Here is a 25910-nt window from a genome sequence, read left to right on the forward strand (position 1 = left end):
AGTCAATCAATCAATCAATCAGGTTGTTTAATATTTTCCTCATTTCAAAACATCACAAGACTGCAATACAATGAAAAGATAGGAAGGTGTCGAAACAACTTGGTGTAGCCATTAAGATCAGACACCCACCTTAGCCTGGGCGAAGTAAAGAAGAGGCATGCACACTGAATGAAAATAAGTAATGCAGAGAATATAAGACGCAAGCGACAAAATGAGGTGGCATGTGGCGGAGGGCGAGGTCGATGTTAGGTCGTGGTCCGGTAATCCTGAACACTGGCTATAGTATTGATTTAGAAGAAATTGCTTGTATTTCGATTTGAATGCGGACATTCTAAATCCTGGATAGTTCTGATACAATCATCTGCTCTCATCCTCGAGTCTTAGTGAAAGGAGCTCCAAGTATGTTTAGAAACGATTTCGGGGCCCTTAGGCTTTGCCTGTTCATTGTGAACATATATTACACTAACAATCAGAAGCTGGTTATTGCCTCTGTGAGAAAATATGATGTGCAGGACTTTACAAAAAAAACGGCATTTGAGCAAGTCATAGCCTGCATACTTCATTGATGCATTTGATACACGGATGTGAAGTCGAAGCTTTATGACCATAAGCTTGGTGTTCGTTTTTGCGAGTAGTTCCTTATGAAAACGATATCATTTTATTCTTTTCATGCTGTAATTGGATTTTAACATGCATTAAAATACTTAAAATTAGCAAGTTTGTTCCTTACCGCTGTACGCAGCCTAATTCTGTGATTAGTGGATATGCTACAGACAGACAGATTCTTTATTAGTATGATGAGAGTTTACGCAAATATGTAAAAAAGACAAACACAGCGATACGACCACATCAAGATGTGTAGTCTTCAAGTCAGTTGTAGTCAAGGCGTAACGATAGTACATTTATATCATGCAACTGTCGGTCAGTAACACTTCAACAAAAGATTTAACAACAAAACGCGAACGCAAAACAGTGGTAGCAGAAAAAAAATGTAACACTAGTTCAAAATAAAGACCAGACCATACTCTCAGGTGGATAACTGTATCTTCGACGCTGTCAATTGTAACTTTGGGAAAGTATAGCCTACTAATTTCATCTGACTGCTATACGGCCTTGCTAGACTTGGGAGACATCTGATTGCGAGAAGCGAAATCGTAAGCAATCGCTGATTTCTGCTTTGCGAACGTCGGCCTCCCTGATATTGCAAGTGGAATGCGCCAGTGAAATTGGCTCTGTGGATGCGCCAGTATAATTGGCTCAGTGAAATTGGGGAGTTCCACTTCATTTTGAACACGCGGTGGCGATAAAGATTGCTCGACCCAAATCTGTTATGTTGCTTGCTATATGCTTTACTGTGGGATTGGGCTAAACAGGGACCCAATTTCATCTCTTGAGGTTCGACGAGGATGGTGAAAGTATCCAGATCTATATAAATTATCCATATGGATATCAAATAGCTGTTAGCCGACGAAAATGATGATATTTCTTGGCGTCTTGTCCTCGTGATAGACATTGACATCCAGGCAACTGATGCTGTTTTCTAGAGTCATATGATATGGCTGTTGTTATATTACTCATTGCGTTAGGACGACAGTCATTTGGTATCAAAAGATGCATCAATTAGAACCAGAAAGTTTTCGGGAGGATGGTTCCGTTTGCGAAGAAGAGGTATATGGAGGATGCCTAGTCCTGGAAAAGTCTGCAGAATATCAGTTCACCAACATGATTTATCCTGTATTCCCTGCAGTAAATCGGTTCACCCATCAGTGTTGTGTGGCAAGAAAAATTATGTAATGAATCTGTGAGGTCCTACAACATATAAAAATCATGCGTTTGAATTGCGCTGAAGCTGATGAAACTTCAATTGAGGCAGCCTCGTCTGTTTTGAATGAAAGAGGTTGCAGAAGAGACGTCAGTGTCAAAAGCTGTTGCAAAAGAATAAACTGTAGAGTCAGCAGTCACGGCATCTTATTCTGACAATTCAACAATTTGGAAAAAGGAATAGCTGAATCTATAGCGTGTCACCCGTTATCGAAAGAAGCATATTTGATAGTTGGTAGTGAAAAGCAACCATTATTCCGATGATAAATCCATTGAATATTGTACCGGTACTTTTTTCAAGTACTGTCACTTCAACCTCTTCTTTGACATTCTGGTACGTTGCCTACCGTATGGATTGAATTACAGCTGTTGGACATCGAACCCAGAAGAGTATCAGTGAAGATGAGTAAATCCAGTGATGATTATGAGCCTGAGTGGAATTGGTGACAAGTTTACACACAACTTTGCTTCATTCCTAATTATTCCATGCAAGTACACCTTCTGTCATGCGCAACTTATTGGCGAAACCAAAGTTTCCGGTCTGGATTGCGAGCTCTCTATTGCGTTCATGATATCCATGAACACTGTCGGATATTGAAAGGATGGCATCATTTTTGTACTTCCAACTGAAAGACTAGGAAATTAGGTTTAGTTGTAAGATAGTGATGCAAACGATCTCATATGACTTCAACAAAACAGGACTATTGTTGTCGGTTGCTTACTACCTGGACTCTTATTATATGTATCTGATACATATTATATTGATAGCGCAATGAACTTTGCTAAAAGCTTCAAGATTTTCAAGTTCAAACTTGATGATCAAGAATGACTAAGGCTCACAAGCTCATTTTTGTGTTTTACAATCTGCAATTTCATATTAGTATTCTCGTTGAATGTTCTTGGATATGGTGATGCTATTTGTATCAGTTGGGTTTTATACCGTAGTATTTTGCTTTGTGTCTTAATGCAGACCCATACATGGGTTTCTCAAATAGCAGGTTGACATTCCTTTTTCCTAAGAATTATGTAATAGTGTAATAAATGAGCATGTGTAATAAGTTTCTTAGAATATTATTATACAAAATTTATGTTCTTACCATACAATTTATTTTCGGGGTCGGGCAAAAAATATTCGAGAACCTCTGCTTTATAGACTATATACGCTTTGCGACTTCATTTTATACCTGTTCCATTTTATTCAACAAGATAACTACAACAATACAACTGATTCATCGTTTATTGTCAATCATCAGAGAGGATGCGATCTAATTGGTATTATTAGTATTTTATTATTTGAATATACCAACAGCAACGGATAGTGATGAGATTGAAGGATAGGACTCGGGTATTGAAATGATATGAATATATGTAGAAAGGGTTTGTGTTGAATCCAGTCCAACCTGATGTAGTATTGGCCGCTAAATGGAGAAAATAATAATGATAGAACCATTGCAGTTGGTGATAAGGATATAATCATAATTTCAGCACTTATCACGAGGACAAGACGCCAAGAAATAGCATCATTTTCGTCGGCTAACAGCTATTTGATATCCATATAGATGATTTATATTGATATGGATACTTTCACCATCCTCGTTGTACGTCAAGACACGAAATTAGGTCCATGTTTAGCCCAGTCCCATAGTAAAGCATATAGCAACAAAACAGATTTGGGTCGAGTTATCTTTATCGCCACCGCGTGTCAAAAATGAAGTGGAACTCCCCCATTGGTCTACGTCACACTTTCCATTTGGTCAAAGGCAACTTGACGGCCATTTTTGACCGACTTGCCGAGCGTTAAATTCTATAAAACGGGTATCAATGGAAAGCTGCTGCTGTACTGATTACGAATATATAGATTTTATTCTGCTCATGGTCCTGGAACCCCCAAAAATCTGCTGGTGTCCGGTCAATACCGAGAATGCTAATACCGAGAAGGACAATACCGAGAATGGACAGTACCGAGAACGGACTGATAACGAATCATCAACGGGCCATGTCTTAGCATAATGCACAGGTAATAACTTGAGTCGAGCCACCTCCAAAAGTCGAGTGACTTGCTTTTACTCGGGTCAAAATGTGCTATGACTGGATTCGGATCTGTCGGCAGTCATGCTTAGGTGCACTTAGGTGGTGCGGCGCGACATAAACAATTATCGTATTTGGGTAAACCCCTCACGTTGTTTGTAAGGTAAATTTTGTGGACCGTGGTTGCGCGTGCGACGGATACCGTCTCAGATCGAGTATTATTTATGTTGCCTGATCTGTCAGCCTGAGTCGTTCATGTCGAAACTTTCGGATGTGTCGCACAGTTGTGGTTTGCTGCATTCAACAAAAATTACGGAACAAAGCAAGGGCTTGACCGAGCTGAAGCGTCTTTTGGATGAAGAAAATGTTGCTATTGAAATTCGAAGATCGCACAACTGCAAGAGAACACCTAATTGGAATACGGTGTCTGATGCGTTGCTCGGCCTTCTAAAGAAAGAGAGTTCCAGTTATGCAAAAAACTACTCTTCTTGGTCGGAAACATCTCGTTCTAACAAAACAAATAAGTTGACAGATTTGTTGAACTTCTTGAAGAAAGTGATCAAGATAGCTACTTCTGACTCTGCAAAAATTGAAGTTGCATCAATTCTGACTTTCTTGATTGAATTATGGGACAATAAAATTTATGTTTCAAATTTCGGAGCATCGATATTGAAAATTGTTGATGAAACTTTTCTAAACAATCGCAAAATTGCATCTGGATTATCAAAAGAACGAATTTGTCAACTGCTAAATATTTGCGAGAGAGAAATGAAGCAAGGCAGCGAAAAGAGAAAGTACATTGGGTCATCAGTATTGCATTCTCTCACAAAGGTAATTGTTAAAAATATGGACTTTGTTGATAATTTCCAATTCAATGACATTTTTCTGTTGTGTTTGCAAAGTCTTGAAAACATAAAATCCAACTATGTTGTAAAGGAAATAATTGCTGCTTCCAACTTGTACATCAAATGGTCATCTACAACTCATAGAGCCTTATGTTGCAGTTTTGGTGAAAGCTGCATGGACTTGATTCTGCAAATATGGAGAAATAACACTTCAGAATTAGTACTTCGGCAGCTGGTTGAATTTTGTGCATTACAAATCACACTTCACCATCCAAAATTAACCGTTGACACATCGCTTGGGTTCTTTGCCCAAAATCTGGAGATATGGTGCAGTCACTTGTACAGCATATTGGTTTCTGCCAACCAGCAGTTGTACAAACAAATGTCAAGCATGCAACATCGTATGAAAGGAAACGTGGGAGAGAAATTTGATGAAGACTGCGTTGTACTTACTGGAGATGCGTGTTGCGTTATTTTCAGACTGGCGAGTGACGGAAAGTTTACCATGCCCACAACAATGCCCTCGTGTAAATCGTTGGTAAAAAATATCGATTTTTACGATATTGGGTCAATTGTAGCTCAATTTGCAATAGATGATAACAGAAACATAAGTGACACTGGAAAACCTTGGATAGGAGTGCTGCAGTATCTTCTTGAAACGCAACATATTCTATTCAGCGACCAAGATCTCACGGACATACTGGTCAAATTTCATCATATGCTCATGAACGCAAGTTTCAAGTCTCTTACGTCGAAAGGTATTGAAGTCATTATGAACACGATGATGTTATTGGGTCAGCGCGATTCAGATCTGAATTTTGGAAGTGATTTGTCCATATCTTCCATATGGAAAGATGCGTGGAATGTTGCAATTTCATGCTTGACAACCAATTCGAAAGATGCAGTAATTTCTGCCTCGAATCTGCTTGGAGCTTTGATTGAATTTGATAGACTTGTCAAAGGAAAACTCTTCACCAATACAGGGGCCTTCAAGACAATGTCTAACTTTTGGAGTATGATATATCTGCGAGTTCCTCCAAGTAAGGAATCTATAAATCTTGTTACAAAGTTGGTACAGACTTACGGCATGGCATGTATCGATGATGCTGTGTTCGCTACGTTGCTGCAGACAACTACCAGCAATACAGAATTTAGAGAGTGCACCAGATACAAGGAATTATGCGATATAAGTATCTTGAAAGTCCTTCTCTTGCACTGGGTTCTTGGATTCAAGCGAGAAGTATCACTTGATAAACATGCTGCTCAAGCTCTCCGATTTACCCAAGTTAGTCAAATAGATGGGAATTGCACACAATTCTGCTCTATCTCCCCGCATGCAACAAGCAATACTTCTTATAGCATTGGTCTGGTCGATGGTATATCCAAGCTTTTAACTTGTGTTAGTCACAAAGATTTGGTTGGTTCTGAAGACTTTTTTGCACCAACTGTGATCAATGAAGATATTAACGACACAGTCCAGATGTTCCTGAGTGCAGACTATTTGCTTGGTTTTCAACACTTCAACTTCGACTCCTTGTCTTGGTTGGAAAAGGCCAACATAAAAAGCAGCACTCCTACCAACGTTTCGTTGCCACAATGTGATGCAACCTGTGCTGTAACGCTGGCAATTCTAACAAGCAACTTGACTATTGTCACGGAAATTCTTTCGGAAGTATCTGGCACGTGTGTTGTTGCAGATTTTTTGAAATTGTGTCAATCGTTTTTCTTATACGCCAATTCTGCTGGAAATTTTCTGTGCTCTTGCCATAGAACCCCATCATTCCCTTTGAAATATTTCAACAAGTGGATTGAAAATTTTTGTCAATTTTTAAAGATGGTCATGCTGTATCTTGAATGCCAATCCGATATAGGCATTGATGCAATGTCGGACATTGTGAAGTACTTGAATGACTTTTTTGATATAGCGAGGCGACTTGAGTCATTGATAACACCTGACAATTTTGTTGCCGTGAAATCGCAACTAAAAATCTCGTTGCATGCCTTTTTTCGGGATGCCTTTACAAAGTTGAGCTCCGATTTGCATCTGAGTAAGATTGACGACTCAGCATCTCCCACAACCCACGATGAAATGCTTGGTCTCACTCAAACTTTGCATACACGCTCTCAAGCTCCAGTCGGAGGCGGGTACAAAAGACGGAGGTACAATAATGAAGAAGAACCGCTCCCGAAACATACAAGATTGTCAACATCCTATGATTGTGCGGGAAGTACGATGACAAGGGACAGCATTGACCAATCCAGGCTGCGATGGAATCACTCTTTCCTACGGGACACCACCAAGCTCGCCTTGATACTATCATCGTGGTTACAGGTTGAAGGGTGTATGCAGGATGTGATGAATATGGCTGTGAATCTGAAATCTTCCAGCATTCAAGACGTTGGGCGGATATACACAATGATTGATGTCCTATCTACAACGTGCGCAGGTATGTCCGTTTCCTGTGTAAATGACATCTTAGATATTCTCAAAATGGTGTTCGGGTCGTGGTACAAGGATCACGAAATTTCCCTGAAATTCTTGCTGCTTTTGTCCAAGATTGTGCAAAACGTCACGTCTCTAGACAATGCAATGCTGGAAAATGGTGCGTGGAACAAAATTCTAGAAATGGTGAACATTTTTTGGAAATTGATGACGTCACACAAATGCTCTCATCTCACAAGAATGGGGATTTCTGCTTGCATATACTCAATTTTGCAAATACCAGTGCGAGGGAAAGGTGTAAATTCGTTTGACAAAGTCTGTGATCTGATGAAAGATACACACAGCAGTGTCCGATTCCTCACTGTATACTTGATGGCAAAACTGCATGCTTCTATTTCAAGTTCTATTGTCATAGAGCATAGAAGTCAGTTGGCGAAGTTGGCCTCCCATCTAGTATCAGACGCATTCAGTGCCCCGATAACACAGTCTGGTCAATCTTTCCCATTATTATCCACGGCACTTCACTGTACATTTGTTTCTGCTCAGTGCGAATCAGCAGACATTGAATTTGAAGGGCACGGCCTACTTGGTTTGGTTGAATCTAAAATGCGCAAGTTAGGGATGTCCGGTGTTGGTGTTTGCTCGAGATGCATGTTTTGGATATCCCAATCAGTGTATGGGACAGTGTGTAATTTTGATTTGCCAGAAAAACAATTCCAGCATGCCTACAAAACAAAATACCTTATGAAGTCGCTGTTCGATTGGCTCGTTCATCACGGCAGCGGTAATTTAATCAAGAATATTGAATCGTTTCCTTGTACTTTGTATGGATACAAATGCATGAAAACGCTATGCATTGACCATGTGAAAATCACGTTTCCGCCAATATTTAGCGCCATGCGTTGTGATGAAGACATAATTGCTGCATATGAGACATATTTTATGAATGTGCCTTGTGCCGCTGATCTTGAGAATCTGATAACGATTTGTCTGCCTGACATCTTTCAGTTACTGCCTCCCAATGAACCGCTGAATCCGTGTCTGTCTACGGTGATAGACAAACTCTACCAAAAGAAAGACTGCTACCGATTCCTTCTCAATAAATGCATCGGTCAAGTCATCGTTGATCTCTTCATGAATGAAAAGTCTGCTGATTGCACAGAGGTGCTGCTCTACAAAGTTGTGAAATATTGTCGTTTATCGGATAAAGGCAGTAAAATGACCTCAGAAAAAGATCTGTCGACCACATTATCTAGCCTGGTGTTTGAAAAACAAAAGTGCAACCTCGTCGACGCCTTTGTCCGAATGAGATTTCACTTCGAAAGGGCTTGGAATTTTCACGATTATGAAAAATGCATCAAAGCCTACTGCAAATTTGTGTCGCTCTTGTTAAAGGACTCACGAATTCCGGACGATGTAGCTCCGTATTTTATTGGTGACATCGTCTCGACCGCCTGTCTCCATTTTGCCGGCGTGCAAGATAAATTTTTCAACGCAAAGTCAATCCAGCATAAGAAAATCGTGGCAATGTCGGCACACGCTCTGATCGAACTGACTACAGCAGTCGTGAATCATGCTTACCAGCGGTGTGCAAGTGTGGGAATGCATCGGATGTCCGTTCCTGTCTTGAATTTGCAATTGCTGAGCAGTGAATTTTGCCTCGATATTCGTGGCCAAGCAGACGATATGACTGGAATGCTGGAACGCGCCTGGCTGAAATTATCATCCGTGACACAAAATCTGAATGATGAATCGTTTCGAAGACTTGTCGTTTATGTGGACAAATGCACCACTCCAAGCACAGTCAGTTGTATTGAATGTTTGAATGATTGCTGCGCAATTTTAGACAGCCTCGGCCTTGGTAATTTTCATAATCCTATTGTCAACAAAATATGTGAATCATTAGTTGTGCAATTGCGCGAAAATCCGGAACTGGCGAATGAGAAAATACAAACGCAATTGATGCAGGCCGCCGTTTCATTGTTCAAGATGTTGAAAAGGCGAAGCCGTCCCAACAGGTCCATCATGAAAGCTCTTGTAGAGGTGTATTCGCACGTTTCGTCCAAGTTGACTTTGCAAGAACTGTCGTTTGCAGATCAATTTTCCAACAATGTGTTGTCAGAAATTGTCCCTGTGTTGTCAGAAGCTATGAGTAGCAAGTCTACTGTGATCACTTCAACTACATCGTCTTGTATAAGAAAATTGATAGAGACCACGGATATATATTCTCAGCTGAATCTCGACTCGTTAGCCGGTAATTTTCTGAATGGCGTTCTGGCATCATTCAAAGGACACACAGAAGTGACTACGGTTATGTCGCCGCAAAGTGTTGACCGATTACGTTTCGTGTTGAAGGGTATTGCTGATAATTCTGATGTTGAAAAGCTCATCTGTTCTCTGACGTCAGCTCTGATAAACTTCTCTCACAAGAAACTGTATTACACGTTGCAGCCAATTTGCTCGATTATGGAAGAAATGAGCGTCGCTATTCTTCCGTATGTAATTCATGACATCCTTGTCAACGATCAATTGCAGAAAGCCAAAATTGAACTGTCCACCTACTTCCAAACTACTTTCGAAGGAATTATTTTGTGCCCACATAAGTGGAAGCACTCGATGCATCTGTTCCTGGATGTTATTCAGCACTTACGCACTCAAGATGTGTCCAAAAGACTAGGGAAAACCAAGTCAACTCTGACTTCATGGGATAACAATTTCTGGCTTGATGTTAATTATTTGGATTTGGCAAAAGTTGCTTTGCTCTGTGCTCGTCCTTTTATGTCGATGCTGTACGCTGAGATATGGAAGGATAACACCACAAAACAACCGTGTGATACGAAAAAGAATTCCACATGTAGATCCTTATTCAATGCTTTGAATGAGTCTAACCAGTACACTGATGATGACTTGCACAATGGGGACACTTCCGGTAATACAATGGACGACATACTGATTGATGCATACTGTAAAATTGAAGATCTTGATAGTCTTCATGGGCTTGCTGGTCGTTGCAGTAACTCATCTCTCATGACACACATTCATGGTATGGAAAACAACTGGTTTGAAGCGCTACAAGATTATGACTCGCTAATGCACAAATCCTCATCGAACGGTATCAGCAACTGTTTACTGGAATGTCTGAAGTGTCTGGGCTTGCCACATCTTGCTGGGCTGTACCAGCGGAACTCAAGTTTCGAGCAACAGTTTGAGGATACATGCTTTGAGGCTACCTCTAAGCTTGCGATCTGGAACAGTGGCACTTCAAGTGAATCGTTTGATAACAGACTTCAGCGATGTTATTCATATTTAAAAGACCGGCATCCTTCTCTTGACACCCTAATTTCTGATATTAGGAAAGATGTCATCGCGGAAGTACCTGACAAAATTGATCAGCGTCGACTCCTTGGCAGTGATATGATTGGCTGTATCGGCAAAATGGCGTTGCTTGAAGATTTGGGCAAAGCAAAGGAGATGGTATTGAAGCAAAATTTTGCCAATTGCATGGATTCTGACCTCTTTCAGGAGCTAGAATATGACTCTATGATTTCACAGCACTCCTTGATACTGTCTTCATACCCATGTGCTGAATCCATAATCCTCAACAGGAATGCAATTGTGAAGATCTTGGATAATAACTCGAAGCATCAGCAAAACCAATCAGCACCACAAAACATTTTGCGTGACAATCTGAGCTTACAGATTAACCTCGCAATTCAAACGAATCGTGAAAAAATGGCTTTACATCTCATCTCATCCGCAATTGATCGTTCAAATGTGTCCACCGCTGGTGCACCTATGCACTCTGATGTACAGTATCATAAATTGCAATTGAAAAGAGCGCAAGTGTTATGGAGTGTTGGGAAAAGATTTCAAGCTGTTTCGACGTTGGAAGAATTGCAAATCACCCTGGGAAAGTGCATGAATAATGCCCAGCTTGATAAAATACATATCAGATACCACTTGGCTAAAGTCCTTCAGCTTACTGGGGAATGGAAGGATACCATGAGAATGGAAGGCCCTTCTGCGATTATGGAAAAATACTTGAAGAGATCAGTTGGAATTGCTGCGAAGCTGAAATCATGTACGGATCACTCAGATCTATCAAAGTCAGAGATCGATTTGCTCTGTGTGTCTGGGTTTCGAACTTTGGCCAAGTTTGCCGATGCACAGTACAGGGATGTCGTTGAGTACATGACGTCGAAGGAATTTGAACACAAGAGAAACTTGGCCCGAGAAGCAAAGCAAGAGATCAAGAATGTAGCTGAAAGGCGGACTGATCAAAACCAAAAATATTATATCCTTCTTCAAAGGAATTCAAAGATGGATATTCAAGACTTTACCCAGATTTTGGACAAGAAAGAAAATTTTCTGTTGTGTGCTGTGGAAAATTACATAAAATGCCTCTCCCTATCCGATGGGGACGACCTTTTAATGTACCGAATATGCGCGCTGTGGCTTGAAAACACCCAAAGCTCAAGCTTACCTGGGCTGATGCAGTGCGCGTGTTCGGAGTTGCAATCATACAAGTTTGTAGATATGTCATACCAGTTAGCGGCGCGCCTCGATACCAAGTCAGCGGATGGTGGTTTTCAAAAGGTTTTGAAGAAGCTGTTGAAAAAATTGGCCATTGATCATCCGTATCATGTGTTGCCTGTTCTTTATGCTCTCGCGCTTGCTTATCGCGATGAAGAACTGCCCCATAGTCGAGGGAAAAAGAATGACGTTAAAGTGGAGGACTCTACCAGCAAGGCTGCGCAGCTAATCATCAACGAAGTCAAAAAGGTCAAATCGAAACTGGTGATGGCGATGGCGGAATTGTCGAGTGCTTATATTGAATTCGCGAATCACGACGTGTCCAAGTACGCGAAATGTACGTCAACACCAATCGGCTTCGACAAGAGTCTGCTGATTAACAAATTCTGCGACCGGAGATTTAAAGATAAATTCTCTTGCCTCGCCGTACCTACAATCGAAATCGCCATCGATAAAAAATGCGAGTATGAATCGATTCTACGGTCGGTTTCGCTGAGTGGTTTCAAAGGATTTTTCGAACTGTGTGGCGGAATCAATCTCCCGAAAATCGTCGTAGTGACTTCATCAGATGGACGCCAAAGGAAGCATCTTGTAAAAGGACGAGACGACTTGAGACAAGACGCTGTCATGCAACACGTCTTCAAGGTCGTGAACGATTTGCTTTCGCGTGCCGAAAGCTCGCACAGTCTGAAGATGTGCACTTACAAGGTAGTCCCTTTATCACAAAGGAGCGGACTCGTGGAATGGTGTGAAGGTACAATCCCGATAGGGAACTACCTGATCGGCACGCCATCGAAGCAAAACTATGGAGCCCATCATTTGTACAGACCAAACGACCTGTTGAGTAACGAATGCAGGAAGAAGTTAGGCGCGATGGCTGGGAAAAGTCTTGAGAAAAAACTCGTGGCGTACAGCGACATCTGCGAGAAATTCAAGCCTGTCTTCAGACACTTTTTCTACGAAAACTTTGTCATACCGGACCAATGGTTCCAGCGCAGAACCGCGTACTGTAAGAGTGTCGCTATATCTTCTATGGTCGGATACATACTAGGACTTGGTGACCGTCATGTACAAAACATTCTCATCGACAAGACTACAGGAGAAGTAATACACATCGATCTCGGGGTGGCTTTTGAACAAGGCAAATGCCTGCCCACTCCGGAAATGGTTCCATTTCGATTGACGAGAGACATAGTCGACGCATTCGGCTCGCACGGGGTGGAGGGAATATTTCGTAGGAATTGCGAAAGATGCTTAAAGGTTTTGAGGCTTTCGGTCGACGTGATATCGACTATCGTGGAGGTTCTACTGCATGACCCCCTCCACGATTGGATGATGACTTCAAACAAAGCGATGCAGGTTCAGAGACAAGACGTGAGCGCCGTCGAAAGCGAAATGACGGCGTCGGTTCTGAATGCTTCGACAGTAGCGGAATTACTGCAAAATGAAACCGCGACTGTGACGGCGAAGAACGCTAGAAGCTCGCTTGCTGGCAGAGCGCTGTTACGCGTGAAGGAAAAGCTGCGCGGTTTAGAGTCGGGGTCCGTGCTTAGCGTTGAAGGGCAAGTGAACATGCTTATACAGCAAGCGACGGATGACGAGAAACTATGCGCTATGTTCGTAGGGTGGCAGCCGTATATTTGAAAATCTTTTTTCCAACTGTGTGCATTTTGTGTGACTAGTGTCGTAACTGGTTTTGGCGCATTACTGATATTGCTACGTAACTTGCCCGTTTGTTACCTATTTTCTATGTTGGAATCGTTGACTGATTTTGTGTTTTTACAGGTCGTGCTAGATTGTTTCGAATAGGACTTAGCTCAAATGTTGAACGTGAAAAGCGTCGACTGATGCGTATCGAATTTCCTGTTTGTGGCTCTCGCGAGAAGAAGATGGCGCTGGTGTAAGGGGTAGGTTTCTTTTTTGTGTAGGCCCTAAATTTTAACAGGCAAACTTTTGAATAATATAGCGGTAGAGGTGGTCAGTAACGAATTACTTCTACTTTTTGTAGTACTCAAGTAAGATTTTCCTACTTGCACTACCTAAATGGTTGTTTTTTGACCACGGCCTCTATGATTAAACAATTTAGTAATAAAAACGTTTTAAACTGAAGGATTTTGAAATGTTGGAAGTAGTTTTGTCTTATGTTCGCATCTCTTTTATGAATGAAATTAGGGCTGGGCAAAATCGAGTACCTGAGTGATTCGATTCTGAATCATGTAATATGCTTCGAGTTGAGTAATCGAGTATTACTCATTATGACGTCATAACAGAAGTAATATGTCAAAGTTCAAATATGTACCTTTTATGCGATCACAAAGAGTATAATGCCCGTTATCCATCACATTAAAGATGTTGTGGGATGATCATGACTTCGGAAATGTGCTATTTTCAGTAACGTTCGTAGCTTTGTACTGTATGTTTCGTATGCTACGATACGGCCGATCAAGATTTCAAAGCTTCAGCAGTGAAAATTAGTATCAAGACTATAATTCTCGTTGATAAATCAACTTTCAGTGGCGCGGAGCATAAAATTTCAGTACTCGAAAAATCGTATTTTACTACTCGACTCGAATCATTAAAATTAATACTCGATTCAGATTCGAGTACTCGAATCATTGTGCTCAGCCCTAAATGAAATCATGAAAACCACATGAAATAGCCCTTGTTTCATGGTAACTGAATCTATTTACTAAGATTGCACCTATTTGTGGTGTCATTAAAGTATTTTTGTGTTGGTCAAGAAGGTGCCTGCTGCAATTTCGCAAGTAGCCACCTACGTTACTTCAGTAATTTTGAGGCCTATTTTCACTTGAACTAGTTTTGACGTGTCTTGGAAATTACTACTTCTACATGTAATTGAGTAGATATTTTACTGCATTTCTTGTACTTCTAGTTCTACCTGATCAACCTCGTAGCTGAGTGCAGGCAGGGTCAGTGCTCGGGCTGGGCATAATGATCCGAGTTAATTGATTGGTCCGGATTGAATTTAATGATTCAACCCGATTAATGAGACTCAATTGTTTCCAGTGATGAATACATATGCCTATAAGAACTATTTTTTCAACGAGAATTCTTGTTCCGATAATTCCTTCATTCTGCAGCATCCAAAACACATGGCAAAGAGCTACGCATGTTCATAGAAACTACATTTCGTTGCAGTAGTGATTAACCCGTTGCATTTTCAGAGCGTGTAATGTATATAGATTAGGCTTGTTCAGATTTTGATAATTGTCAGGAAACTTCGTTCTTGAACTTCCAAATGATGGTTTAGTACATAAAACAATTTTACAAACGATTTTGGTCACCTTCATTGTGATCTTCCTTCCCCGTAAAGCCCCCAAGATCAGAGGCCAATATTCCTTATTATTGGGTTTCCCCGGACTGTTCACCTCGATCTATAGCTATAGCTCAAATTTCCCATCTGGATATATTTATATGGAAGCAAACGGGAAAACTAGCAATTGACATTACAAAGTAAACAGATAAAGTAGTAGTCTAGATAATAGTCTAGCATAATATTGACACATGCAGAACATTTACAAATATTTAAAAAATCAGCATACTCGTTCATTCCGGTGCTAATGGTTAGACCAGAGGTCTCACACTCAAATGTGCTTGCGGACCAATTTTCCAGTTTTTGACGGGATGAAATAGTTCTATTGAAAGTGAGCTGATCCAGCAGACTGACATTCAACACACATCATGAAAATGTGATTTACTCTTGTTTCAATTTGGGCCTGGCATGAAAAAAATAGAATAGAAGTGTTGTTGTACTTCTCAAATTGATATATATTATTATAAGATATAGACGTCATGTGAGCGGACTAATAAATAATGTTTTCATAAAAGCTATCACATGAAAATTTTGCAACTACTATGAATATTTTGAATTCAACAGTTTGATGTTAGAGATTGATCTGGTATCTCAGCATTTGGAGTTTAGCAGTGTAGCCCAATCCAAGATTGGGGTAGGCCTATACTCCTGATAAGTGGGTTATTAAGCTCAAGGTCAAATACCTTCGAATATTGGAGCAGAAAAATAACAATATAAATATATTAATGATTGTGTCATAATTATAGAAATGTTGGAACGCCGAACAACACATTGTCGTTACATCGTTGGAGCGTACCACTACCGTACTCGGTACCTTTGAATGGCCTTAATAACATGGTTTAGCGACCCAGGATGTAACTAACAGATTGCCAATGGTTGCCATGGTTTCAGGCTTTCGGGGCAATTTCAGAGCAAATTTTCACTTTAAAACTTGAAAAGATATATGCGGCACTTATATATTGCAAAATTATTGAAAAACTAAAATGCCGTCGCGGGCCTCACAAAATGCTCTGGAAGGCCGCGTGTTTGCGACCTCTGGGTTGGACACTCAGTCGTGCAAAATGTATAGCACAGTGCACATTGTTAGAATTACAGTCCTGAGTTTTGTGAACAGCAACAGCAGCAATAACTCGCTATAGTAAACATAAGTGCGTCATGAGAATATCAAACGTACCCATGAATATTTCATGTTTAGGGTGTACTCCGCTGTTGTTACGAAGGAGTGTATAATCCCAATGCTCCATGTAAATTACTCCAGCAACATCCCGGAACTCGTGACGTAGCATAGTCACAAACCTGTAGGTAAGCCAGGGTGACCTTCCAATGTTGGATTCCCAGTGATAATGGAGGCCTTTAACGATGACTCTAGCCCCTGGCAGGCGTTCTAGCATGGAAAGCACTGCTTGCTTTATTATTTTCAATCTTAGCAGGTAAACGTCAGGATCGAAAAAATGGAAATGGTACCCTACTGTAAAAACAACAACGGTACCCTTGCCGCCCTCATGAATAGCGTCGAACGAGTCACTCATGTACGGACGTGCGTCTTCTGGACCAGGGTTGTTGAGAGGCGGACCATGTGACCGGTACTGGATTGTCATGTTCATCTCCGAGGAGGCTCCGTCCCGTCCCCGAGACCACGCAACTGCTAGTCCGTAATCTTTGATTTTGAGACTTCGTACCAAGTGACCGTATAAATTTCTAGCGGTGGAGTCACCGAATAAATGAAGTCTCTTGTGAGACAGACAAGTCTTCAGCGTCGCGATGTCATGGCCAAACGATCTTGCCGTTTTGAATGAATTCCATTTTCCAGCGTACAACCATCCCGATGGACGCATAGGATCGAAGCTAGTGCTTGACAAATCCGTGAAATGATCAGCGGTGTGACTACTGGTGTTGTCTGCTCTTTCTGTCTTCAGAATTGAGATTTCATTTCCGGATCCAGATATCGGTTTCAAGTAATTTTCTTCATTACAATACATCCGATCAATACTTTCTCCAGCAGACCGTTGTTCTACCACCTTTTTCTGATATAGTATAGTTTTCGGGCATCCTCCGGAAGGTGGCTTCAGACAAGTACGTTTCTCCCCATGAGTTGGATTGGTGTAGTCACATATTTCTTCTGGTCTGAAATGAATATTAGGAGCAAAACATAACCATTAATGTATCGACCTTATTTTGTCTGAAACATGCGTGTTACTGTCTCACTGGGCACCCTATAGTGACCTTGGCTTATAGTCATAGTGTTTGAGATGACCTGCAAACAATTCTCATTGTGGAATAGCCTATTTGTGATTTTTGAAGACCGATCCGCCAAAAAATTTCATTTTGAAACCTGTCCGCGAGGCTTGAAACAGTTGGTATTGGACGGGCAAAATGTTGTGGAAATCACCACTCATCGACAAAGCCCCTCTCGAGCCTGGTTAGCATGTACCGATACAAATCGTATGCAAATCTCTATGTAGGCTAACTGAGATACGTATTGCTGACTTCAAATGTTTCTCAACAAAGTATATGTCGCCATTTCATATGCGGTACACACGCTATTAAATGTCATAGAACATTTGGGGGTGTATAGTAGGGTTACCATATTTTCGTGGAGCGAATTCCGGACACTCTTTAGCGCCCACTCGTGACTTTTATAATGAGCTATGACACATTGTCTGTCAATATGACATCACACTAGCAAATATTTGCCTATCGACCACAGGTGGTCACGATTCGGATCAGGAGCCGCTGTAATGTTAGTTCGGTGCATTTAAGTGGTTATGTGTTGTAGCCAGGGTTGTAACCAACTCACAAGGCTCCGAGTCACAATTCAATCTCACTTTTATGGTTATGGTTATGACTCAAGTCAAGTCGAGTCATTTTCAATTCACCACCGAGTCCAACTCAGCGAGCAGTGGGCCGTGTCCGAGTCATGGTATTATGACTCGACTCCGAGTCCAAATAATTGTGTTGACTGCCCAGTTTTTACAACTCTGGTAATATCGAATGGTTGAAATTTATAATATACAAATTTTCTTCATTTAGCAGATTCTGGTCGCATTTTTACGTACCAGTACCAGTAGAAGAAATCACAATAGTGTGGTAACTTTACTATTCTTCGAAATTACAATGAAATGTCGGTCTCTTGGCCGTCCGAGTCTTGAGTCATATGACTTGGTTCGAGTCATGCGCCATGACTCGAGTCCAAGTCGAGTCATTTCTGTATTTTGAGAAAATAACTCGAGTCAAGTCGAGTCATCAATAAATGACGACTCGAGTCATTACAACTCTCATTGTAACCAGGCAGTGTTGGGATGACTCGAGTCACCTTTTTCGCTTGACTTGACTTGACTCGAGTCACTTTGCTAAAATGACTTGACTTGACTTGACTCGGCGTATCAAAAATGTGGATTGACTCGTGACTCGGAGCAAAATTCACGAGTCAATTTCAAGTCATCAAGAAATCGGTGTCGATAAAAACACTGTATCTTGCATATGTTCGGATTGTTCGCGAAACGCTGGTGTAACCCGTGAGAGCGACCAATCATTCAATGACCGTGCGTTTCACTGAGCCTCGATTGTTCTCTCACAAATAAATTGACCTAGTAGTAAAGTAATAGAATAGCAAAATGTATATTTCTGTTCTCTGTTCTTACCTTAACCAAATCTCTTGTTTCATTGAAATTAAAGTCGAATGTAGTTTATATTGTCCTCGACCATTGGCGCAGGCTCGAATGGTATCATATCTATTTGTATATGGGTAATATATTGCATCTTATCGGTTCGTTTCTCTATTCTCTATTTTGGCTGGTAACTATGAACTGAGGCTATGCAACTACGTCGTTTAACAGTTCTACGTAGCCTATATGTGAGCGATACAGCGCCTTCTTGCGCGTATATTTAACTCTTTATTCGATCATCGGTTCGGAATCAATGACCACTCAAACTGTATTTCAGACAGTTAGCAAATTGCAATGACGTTATCATGCCTCATATACATAGCCTACTTCGAAAAGGCAACTTGACTTGAAATGCGACTTGACTCGTGACTTGACTTGACTTGACTCGACTTGACTCGAGTCACCTCCAAAAATCGAGTGACTTGACTTGACTCGAGTCACCTTTGAAAATCGATTGACTTGACTTGACTCGAGTCAAAATGTGCAATGACTCGTGACTCGAAGGTAGTGACTTGATCCCAACACTGTAACCAGGACCGAAACAACATTTATTCAGCCCCCTCCCGTCCAAATAAACACTAATCTTGAGCCCACCATAGGGTAATCGATGCAACCTAGGTGGCTTACTACATCTGGTCGTTAAATTTTGTGAATGAAATCTGTCTATAATATTGGTTGGAACGTAATTATACATCGTTGAGTCATGTCATATCACACGGATATGACTATTTATGAGCCGAAATGCCGGTCCGCACCAGCAGGTTGCACATCCGGTTGTTTTCAACCCTTTATGGTCGCCACTATCTTTGATTAAAGCATCTAAATGGCCTGGACCGACTAGTAATATACCGTTACCGTAAGGGTTACCATATTTTGAGAATTTGAAAAGAAGACACTTTTACAAAATTTCCAGACTTACAATACCGGAGTGAAATCCGGAATAAATGATAAATTTTTGCCGAGTTTGTGGTTGATTGACTAAAATTTTACTGGCTCAGGTCCAGATAAGCCCGTCTGACCGTTACTTGAGTGCTGATAGGCTATCCTATATCTCAGTCCAATTTCCGCGTATATTTACCCAACATTTTTTTAAAAAGGGACAAATTCTCGAAATAGAGGACATTTAGGCGTCCTACGAGGACACTTTCAAAAAAGAGGACAAATTCTCTTAAAAGAGGACGCATGGTAACCCTACTATAATTGCGATTACAATTAGACTTATTTTGTAACTTTTATTTATTTTTTATTGCATGTTTTGCGAGGGCGGTGGTACACATATTAAAATGAATGAACGTGATACTAAATCGCGAACAGCGCGAAGTAAAATTTAGAGTGGCATTAATCTGCCCAAAAAATAATATATCCTATTCAAAATTCCAGACATTTGGGCATATTTTAGAATTTCCTCCCGGAGGCAGTTTGAACAGTGAGATTCCGGACGTATGGCAATTGGCATCCCTAGTATATGCAGTGAGAAAAGTTACATACCTTTTGTCAGGAAAACCAACCGAGCAGGAAGTCGACTCAATTCCGTTCATTGAATTGCGCATCGTTGTGTTTTGGTGAATTCCGAATTCTTTTTCGGACGAATATCTCTTCATCAACTGATAAATTGATTCACTAGGATGGATTATTCTAGCGTGTATCGTAGCCTTGCCACTCCACGGCATAATGCATGTTGCAATGTATCGTCCGTCTGACTCATCTGATATTTCACAGGTTACACCATCGCTGCCGTTCGAACCAGGGCGTCGTAGTATTACGTAGAAAAAGTCTCCACCATAAGATTTTCTTTGTCCAGCCTCACAGCGGGAGATTATCAGAGCCTTCATGATTCCGCCCATTCGAAGCTGGTTGGCATTGAGAAGTTCAATTGACGAGTGCCTTGCGCTGGTGATGGAAAACTTATTTCCATCTGTCACGACTGGAATCATGGCTTTAAGATGAGGAAATATACGAATCCATTGGGATTCATATATTTGCTTGCGAATTCCTTCCATTCGAAATCCGGGGACTGGTTTCGGCTGCTCAACCAATACGAATGCAGATATCGCATGCATCAGGTAAATTATTGTACAGGCGCTAACGGCGGCTACGGCGAATCCTCGTATTTTGATTCCATGTATGTCTTTTAAGTTGATAGCTATACGGCTCGATGACCTCAATAGCTCCGTACGCTGCCACATTTGTTACGAGTGAGGTGACCTGGTAATCTTTATACAGTTTCTCTGGAAAAATGCCCTTTGCGTAGAAGATTGTGATGCGTCGGTATCCGTCCGGACTACTTGCAAATGTAGCCTATACTGTAAACGAAAATCGTGTATTCCACTATATGGCCTAAATAGGGATTTGAACTGCTATATGAATTTGTTTTAAATGTTCGAAATTTTTCATGATCGCTATCTCGCGACAATCCTTTTGCTACTTGCTACATCCGATCCGCACCAAGCGGTCGTTTATACCATGGAAGCTACTAAAAGAACATCTATATTCTTTATGACTTGTTTCGAGCTGTATACTGTAGGCCAGGGGTCGGCAACCTTTTGCTAGTCGCGGGCCAAATTTCAGGTTCACAACATTTTGGCGGGCCGGACCGGAATTTTTCTTAATACTATAGTTAACAGTCACGTCGGTATATTACCCTACAATGCTGCAATCTCAATCATAAAAATCACAAAAAGAGCAAAACACATGTATTTAGGCTACACTTCAACAACGCAGGATAAATGTGACACTTTGCGCAGCTTGCTTTGTGATAGATTTTCAATTTCTGGCAACAAGTCAGATGAAGCTAGAATCAGGCCATATTCAGAATGTGCGTTGGGATACGTGATCTTAGCTTGCTCTTCGTGAATTTCATTGTTGAAAACTATTGTTCACATGCGCCGCACGTGCTACCAAAAGTCGATGCTATTTCTTTTGCATTGTTGGTCAAGCTGGGATGAAGACCCATTTCAAGAACGTACTCTTTGTCAAAGTCAATCAGCGATATGCTCTTTGTATGAAATTTGTCATTCAATTCAACTGCATGGCATTTCAAATGGGCTTATTTGAAATTTTCTGGCAATGGTATTGGCGTCAACATTAACCGGAGTACTGGGTAGTCAGAATTTATTTTGTACAGAACGAATGTCGGAAAAGTGGATGGAAATTCATTTATTAAATTTGGTATATCACAGTTACAAATGTATAGTGCTGGTAGGTTTACTCTCCTCCAGTATAGGAAAGTGAGCTTATTTAGTTGTTTCCCCCTGAAGTTGCAAATTCAATTTGTTTAGATATGACGTTAAATGTTCTACGAAAGCAAGATTAGATACCCATTTTCGATGACAAGATTATGAGTCGGCGATGTTTGTATTTTCAAGGAAAGTTGCTATTTCATTTCTCAGTTCATACACTCGTGCAAGCATCTCGACGTAACAAAGCATGTACCCGTTTTGCCAGTGACACTTGCAACCGACGGGTTTGCCCAAGACACAGAAAACTTCAGAAGAACGCATATTGCTTGGAATGCCGAACAGCTTCTTGTAGTTGAAGTGCTATATGTTTCGTTGTTCTTGTGTTTGAAATATACGTGACAAAGCAATGCTTATTGGGGTAGGCCTATCTTTACTATTGCTTTTGGGTCTGCATTCATTACAGTGGAACATATTGACTCAAAGGCTTTTCGCGTGCGCCTTGTCAGGAGTTAGCGACACAAGAGGAGCTTACTGAGATATAGACATAGGAAAACCAAATTGGCAAAATATGACGTAACAATGCAATAATAAAAAGGATCGCTAACAGCTGTACCGGTACTCCTGTAGTCTAGGGTTACCATATTTTGGTGAAGCAAATTCCGGACACTCTTTAGCGCCCACTAGCGGATTTTAAAATGAGGTGTAACACATTGACCGTCAATACGACGTCACGCTATCAAAGCATTGCCCATCCACTGTATACACTATACAGGAATGAAGTGGAGCATAGGTCACAAATTGGGCCATCTGTAATGTGAGCTCTGGTGATTACTACTTGCTAGGGAGATTCCTCCACGGGTCGGATGAAATCATCTGGCGGGCCGCGTCTGGCCTGTCAGGATTGTGTTTGACAGCCCTGCTATACAGTTAGGTCGGTGCGGCTATCTGTTTATGTGTTTTAATCAGGTCCGAAACTACATTTTTTCTCCCCCCCCCCCTTCCGCCCAAAAAAGCACTGATCATGGGCTCACCATAGACTAGTCGATGTAACTTGTAGGGCACTTACTATATGCATTTGGCTGTTACATGTTATGTATGAATTCTTGCCCACACTTACTCACGGCCTAGGAAGCTGATTACGTCCAACATCATCACGATCCCAAGATAAAGGCGGATGACCCCAAGATTTGGAACCACTGTCTGTGATTGAAGCATCCAATCGCCCTAAACCAACTCTAGGAATATACCGTTAGCTTATAATTGCGAATACAATCAGACTTATTTCAGTAAATGATGGTATTTATATTTATTTCAATTGCATTTTTGGCGAGGGTGGTGCCTGGTGCCCATGCTAACATCATTATACGCTGCATTAACTCGCGCGCGGCGCGAAGAAAAATTTTGAATAGCATGAATCTGCTTGAAAATACTATTGTTTATGTTGATTTACGAAAAACTTATGAGCCAGCTTCCAGCCTTCAAAATTCCGGACATTTGGGCATATTTCAGAAATTCCTCCCGGACGCAGATTTTTCAGTGAAATTCCGGACATGTCCGGGAAATTCCGGACGTATGGCAACCCTACTGTAGTCATAACAAAGTGACAAGAGAAAATCAAATCATACAAAACACAGACAATTAGCGGTCTTTTATTTAATATTTTAGGATTGCATATATAGGCCTACTCTTTGTGCTTGTTATTGTGCCGTTAACTCATTGATGGGGGCACACGAGGGATCTTTGAGGTGATGGATTCTGCTGTGGTGAATGTGGTTCTGAGAGCAATATTCAAGTTCAGTACCGCCAGTAACATTTGAGGTATCTCTGCGTTTCTCTGAGAGCTATTAAGGTGATTAACATTTAAAAAGTGGTATTCTGCGACTCACGCAGCAGCCTGATTCTAAAATCGGAGTATGACGAACCCGGACCAGTACTTTGAGGTGATGGATTCTGCTGTGGTGAATGTGGTTCTGAGAGCAATATTCAAGTTCAGTACCGCCAGTAACATTTGAGGTATCTCTGCGTTTCTCTGAGAGCTATTAAGGTGATTAACATTTAAAAAGTGGTATTCTGCGACTCACGCAGCAGCCTGATTCTAAAATCGGAGTATGACGAACCAGGACCAGTACTTTGAGGTGATGGATTCTGCTGTGGTGAATGTGGTTCTGAGAGCAATATTCAAGTTCAGTACCGCCAGTAACATTTGAGGTATCTCTGCGTTTCTCTGAGAGCTATTAAGGTGATTAACATTTAAAAAGTGGTATTCTGCGACTCACGTAGCAGCCTGATTCTAAAATCGGAGTATGACGAACCCGGACCAGTACGAGCCCCGTAGGTGCGTGAATTACATCTTCCGGAATCATCATCCGTAAGTGAAAGAAAACATTATAAATTTTGACATTTTTCGAAGCAGTGCTGCATTGCAGATTGGAACTCATTACGAAACGGCGGGCCGTATTCTTGTGGTAACTAATCATTTCGTCGCGGGCCGGACGATTTCGCTTGGCGGGCCGGATTCGGCCCGCGGGCCGTAGGTTGCCGACCCTTGCTGTAGGCTATGCAATGTAGGCTACATCGCACTATTCTTTTGCGATGCTTGTATCCGTCCTTGCGCTCCATTGCGCTCCGTTCTTGCGTATCCGTTCTGCACCCCGAACGCTTGTGTCAGCAGAAGAAGTTTTAGCTCCAGCTAATAATTGGCTACCAGCTGCGCTTGAACTGATAGCTCGGTACATTGATTCATTCATCCCATATTTATCTCTTGCTGTTTTCGTTGTATTTAATTCTTTTGATATTTTGTGTATTGTTTTTTGTTGTTACCTATCGATGTTCTACCTGACCTGTTTTCAGCTTATTTATTACGTGAGACACAACATATTATAGCAGTGGTTCTCGAACTTTTTGTCTTCGTGGACCTCTTTTGAGCCGTCACGTGCCCCCCGCGGACCACCCAAGTTTTAGTTCAAATTGAGCTCTATTATCGTGCAACCGTCATCACACGTGCAAATATTGGCTGTAGTCTAGTGATAAACAGCAACAAATGACCTTTTTGGAAAATAACACCATATTATTTATGTAGAAATTCGGAAAACTTTGTTATTTCAAAGCGAAATAAAGAGTATTTCTTGAAATGCACGACCGTGTCTTGAAAATACGCGCCGTCGATTTGATATCAACAAGTGCCGACAATCCGATAATTTCCACAAATAGGTGGCGACGAATCTAATAAAAACGCATAACGCATCCGCGGATAAGTTTGGGTATGATCGCAACATATAGGCTATGGCACCAATATAACGCCCAGTCGGGTCATTTCTATCACGCGGCTCATCTTGCAGTTATTCTGAAATAGCGGTTATGTATATCACAGGACAAAATGGATTTTTGCAAACCTCAAGATGTTAGTAGGCCATTGGCTATTTGACGATTGGAATCAGTGCACAGTAAAATATTTCATCTCAGACGGCCATTCTGGTTACGTGAATCCTGAATTTTTAGCAGCTGTGAAGCGATAGGAAATAGTTGGGTGGAGTGGGGTAAATCGCCCACCATCAATATGACACAGCAAAGCGATCGTTGAACACGTCACAGTATCGCTTAATGGTCAGACGAAACTGATTGTGATGTGTCGATACCCGACTGGACTGACTGCAAATGTAGCCTTCGCTGTAAACGGAAATCGTGGATTCCACCGTATGGTGCGAATAAGAATCTGAACTGCAATATGAATTTGTTTTGAATGTTTGAAATTTTTGATGATCGCTATCTAGCGACAATTCTTTTGCTACTTTTTACATCAGATCCGCGTCAAGCGGCCTTTTATACCACGGAAGCTATAAAAGAACGTCGTATCCATTATATGACTCATTTTGAGTTGTATGTTTTATATAGGGTTGCACTTGAAACAAACGATGTTTTAAACAAATACTTTTAAAAAATTCAAACGTATAATTATGCCATAATTGTGTAAAAACTTTCGAAAACATGTAGTATTAGCCAACACTGACAATTTGCACCCAATATAGTAGACGCATACGATATGGAGTGACTGGAACCATAGTG

General features: G+C 41.1%; 2 protein-coding genes across 2 annotated transcripts; one reads left to right on the plus strand and one right to left on the minus strand.

Annotated features, from left to right (window-relative positions):
* Window positions 1-3963: 3963 nt before the first annotated feature.
* LOC145442507 (serine-protein kinase ATM-like) lies at window positions 3964-13455 on the plus strand. The gene has a single exon (XM_080320441.1). The coding sequence runs from the start codon at window positions 4105-4107 to the stop codon at window positions 13312-13314; it is 9210 nt and encodes a 3069-aa protein (XP_080176567.1). The 5' UTR covers window positions 3964-4104; the 3' UTR covers window positions 13315-13455.
* A 454-nt stretch (window positions 13456-13909) lies between these two features.
* Window positions 13910-20862, minus strand: LOC145442509 (NXPE family member 3-like). The gene is made up of 2 exons (XM_080320442.1): window positions 20158-20862; window positions 13910-17128 (listed from the first exon to the last, which is right to left on the minus strand). The coding sequence occupies exons 1-2, from the start codon at window positions 20853-20855 to the stop codon at window positions 16138-16140; spliced, it is 1689 nt and encodes a 562-aa protein (XP_080176568.1). The 5' UTR covers window positions 20856-20862; the 3' UTR covers window positions 13910-16137.
* Between the last annotated feature and the right edge of the window lie 5048 nt (window positions 20863-25910).

Source organism: Botryllus schlosseri, chromosome 7, assembly GCF_051294905.1.
Source record: "Botryllus schlosseri isolate E-star chromosome 7, Bs_hap1, whole genome shotgun sequence".
Classification (NCBI taxonomy): Eukaryota; Metazoa; Chordata; class Ascidiacea; order Stolidobranchia; family Styelidae; genus Botryllus; species Botryllus schlosseri.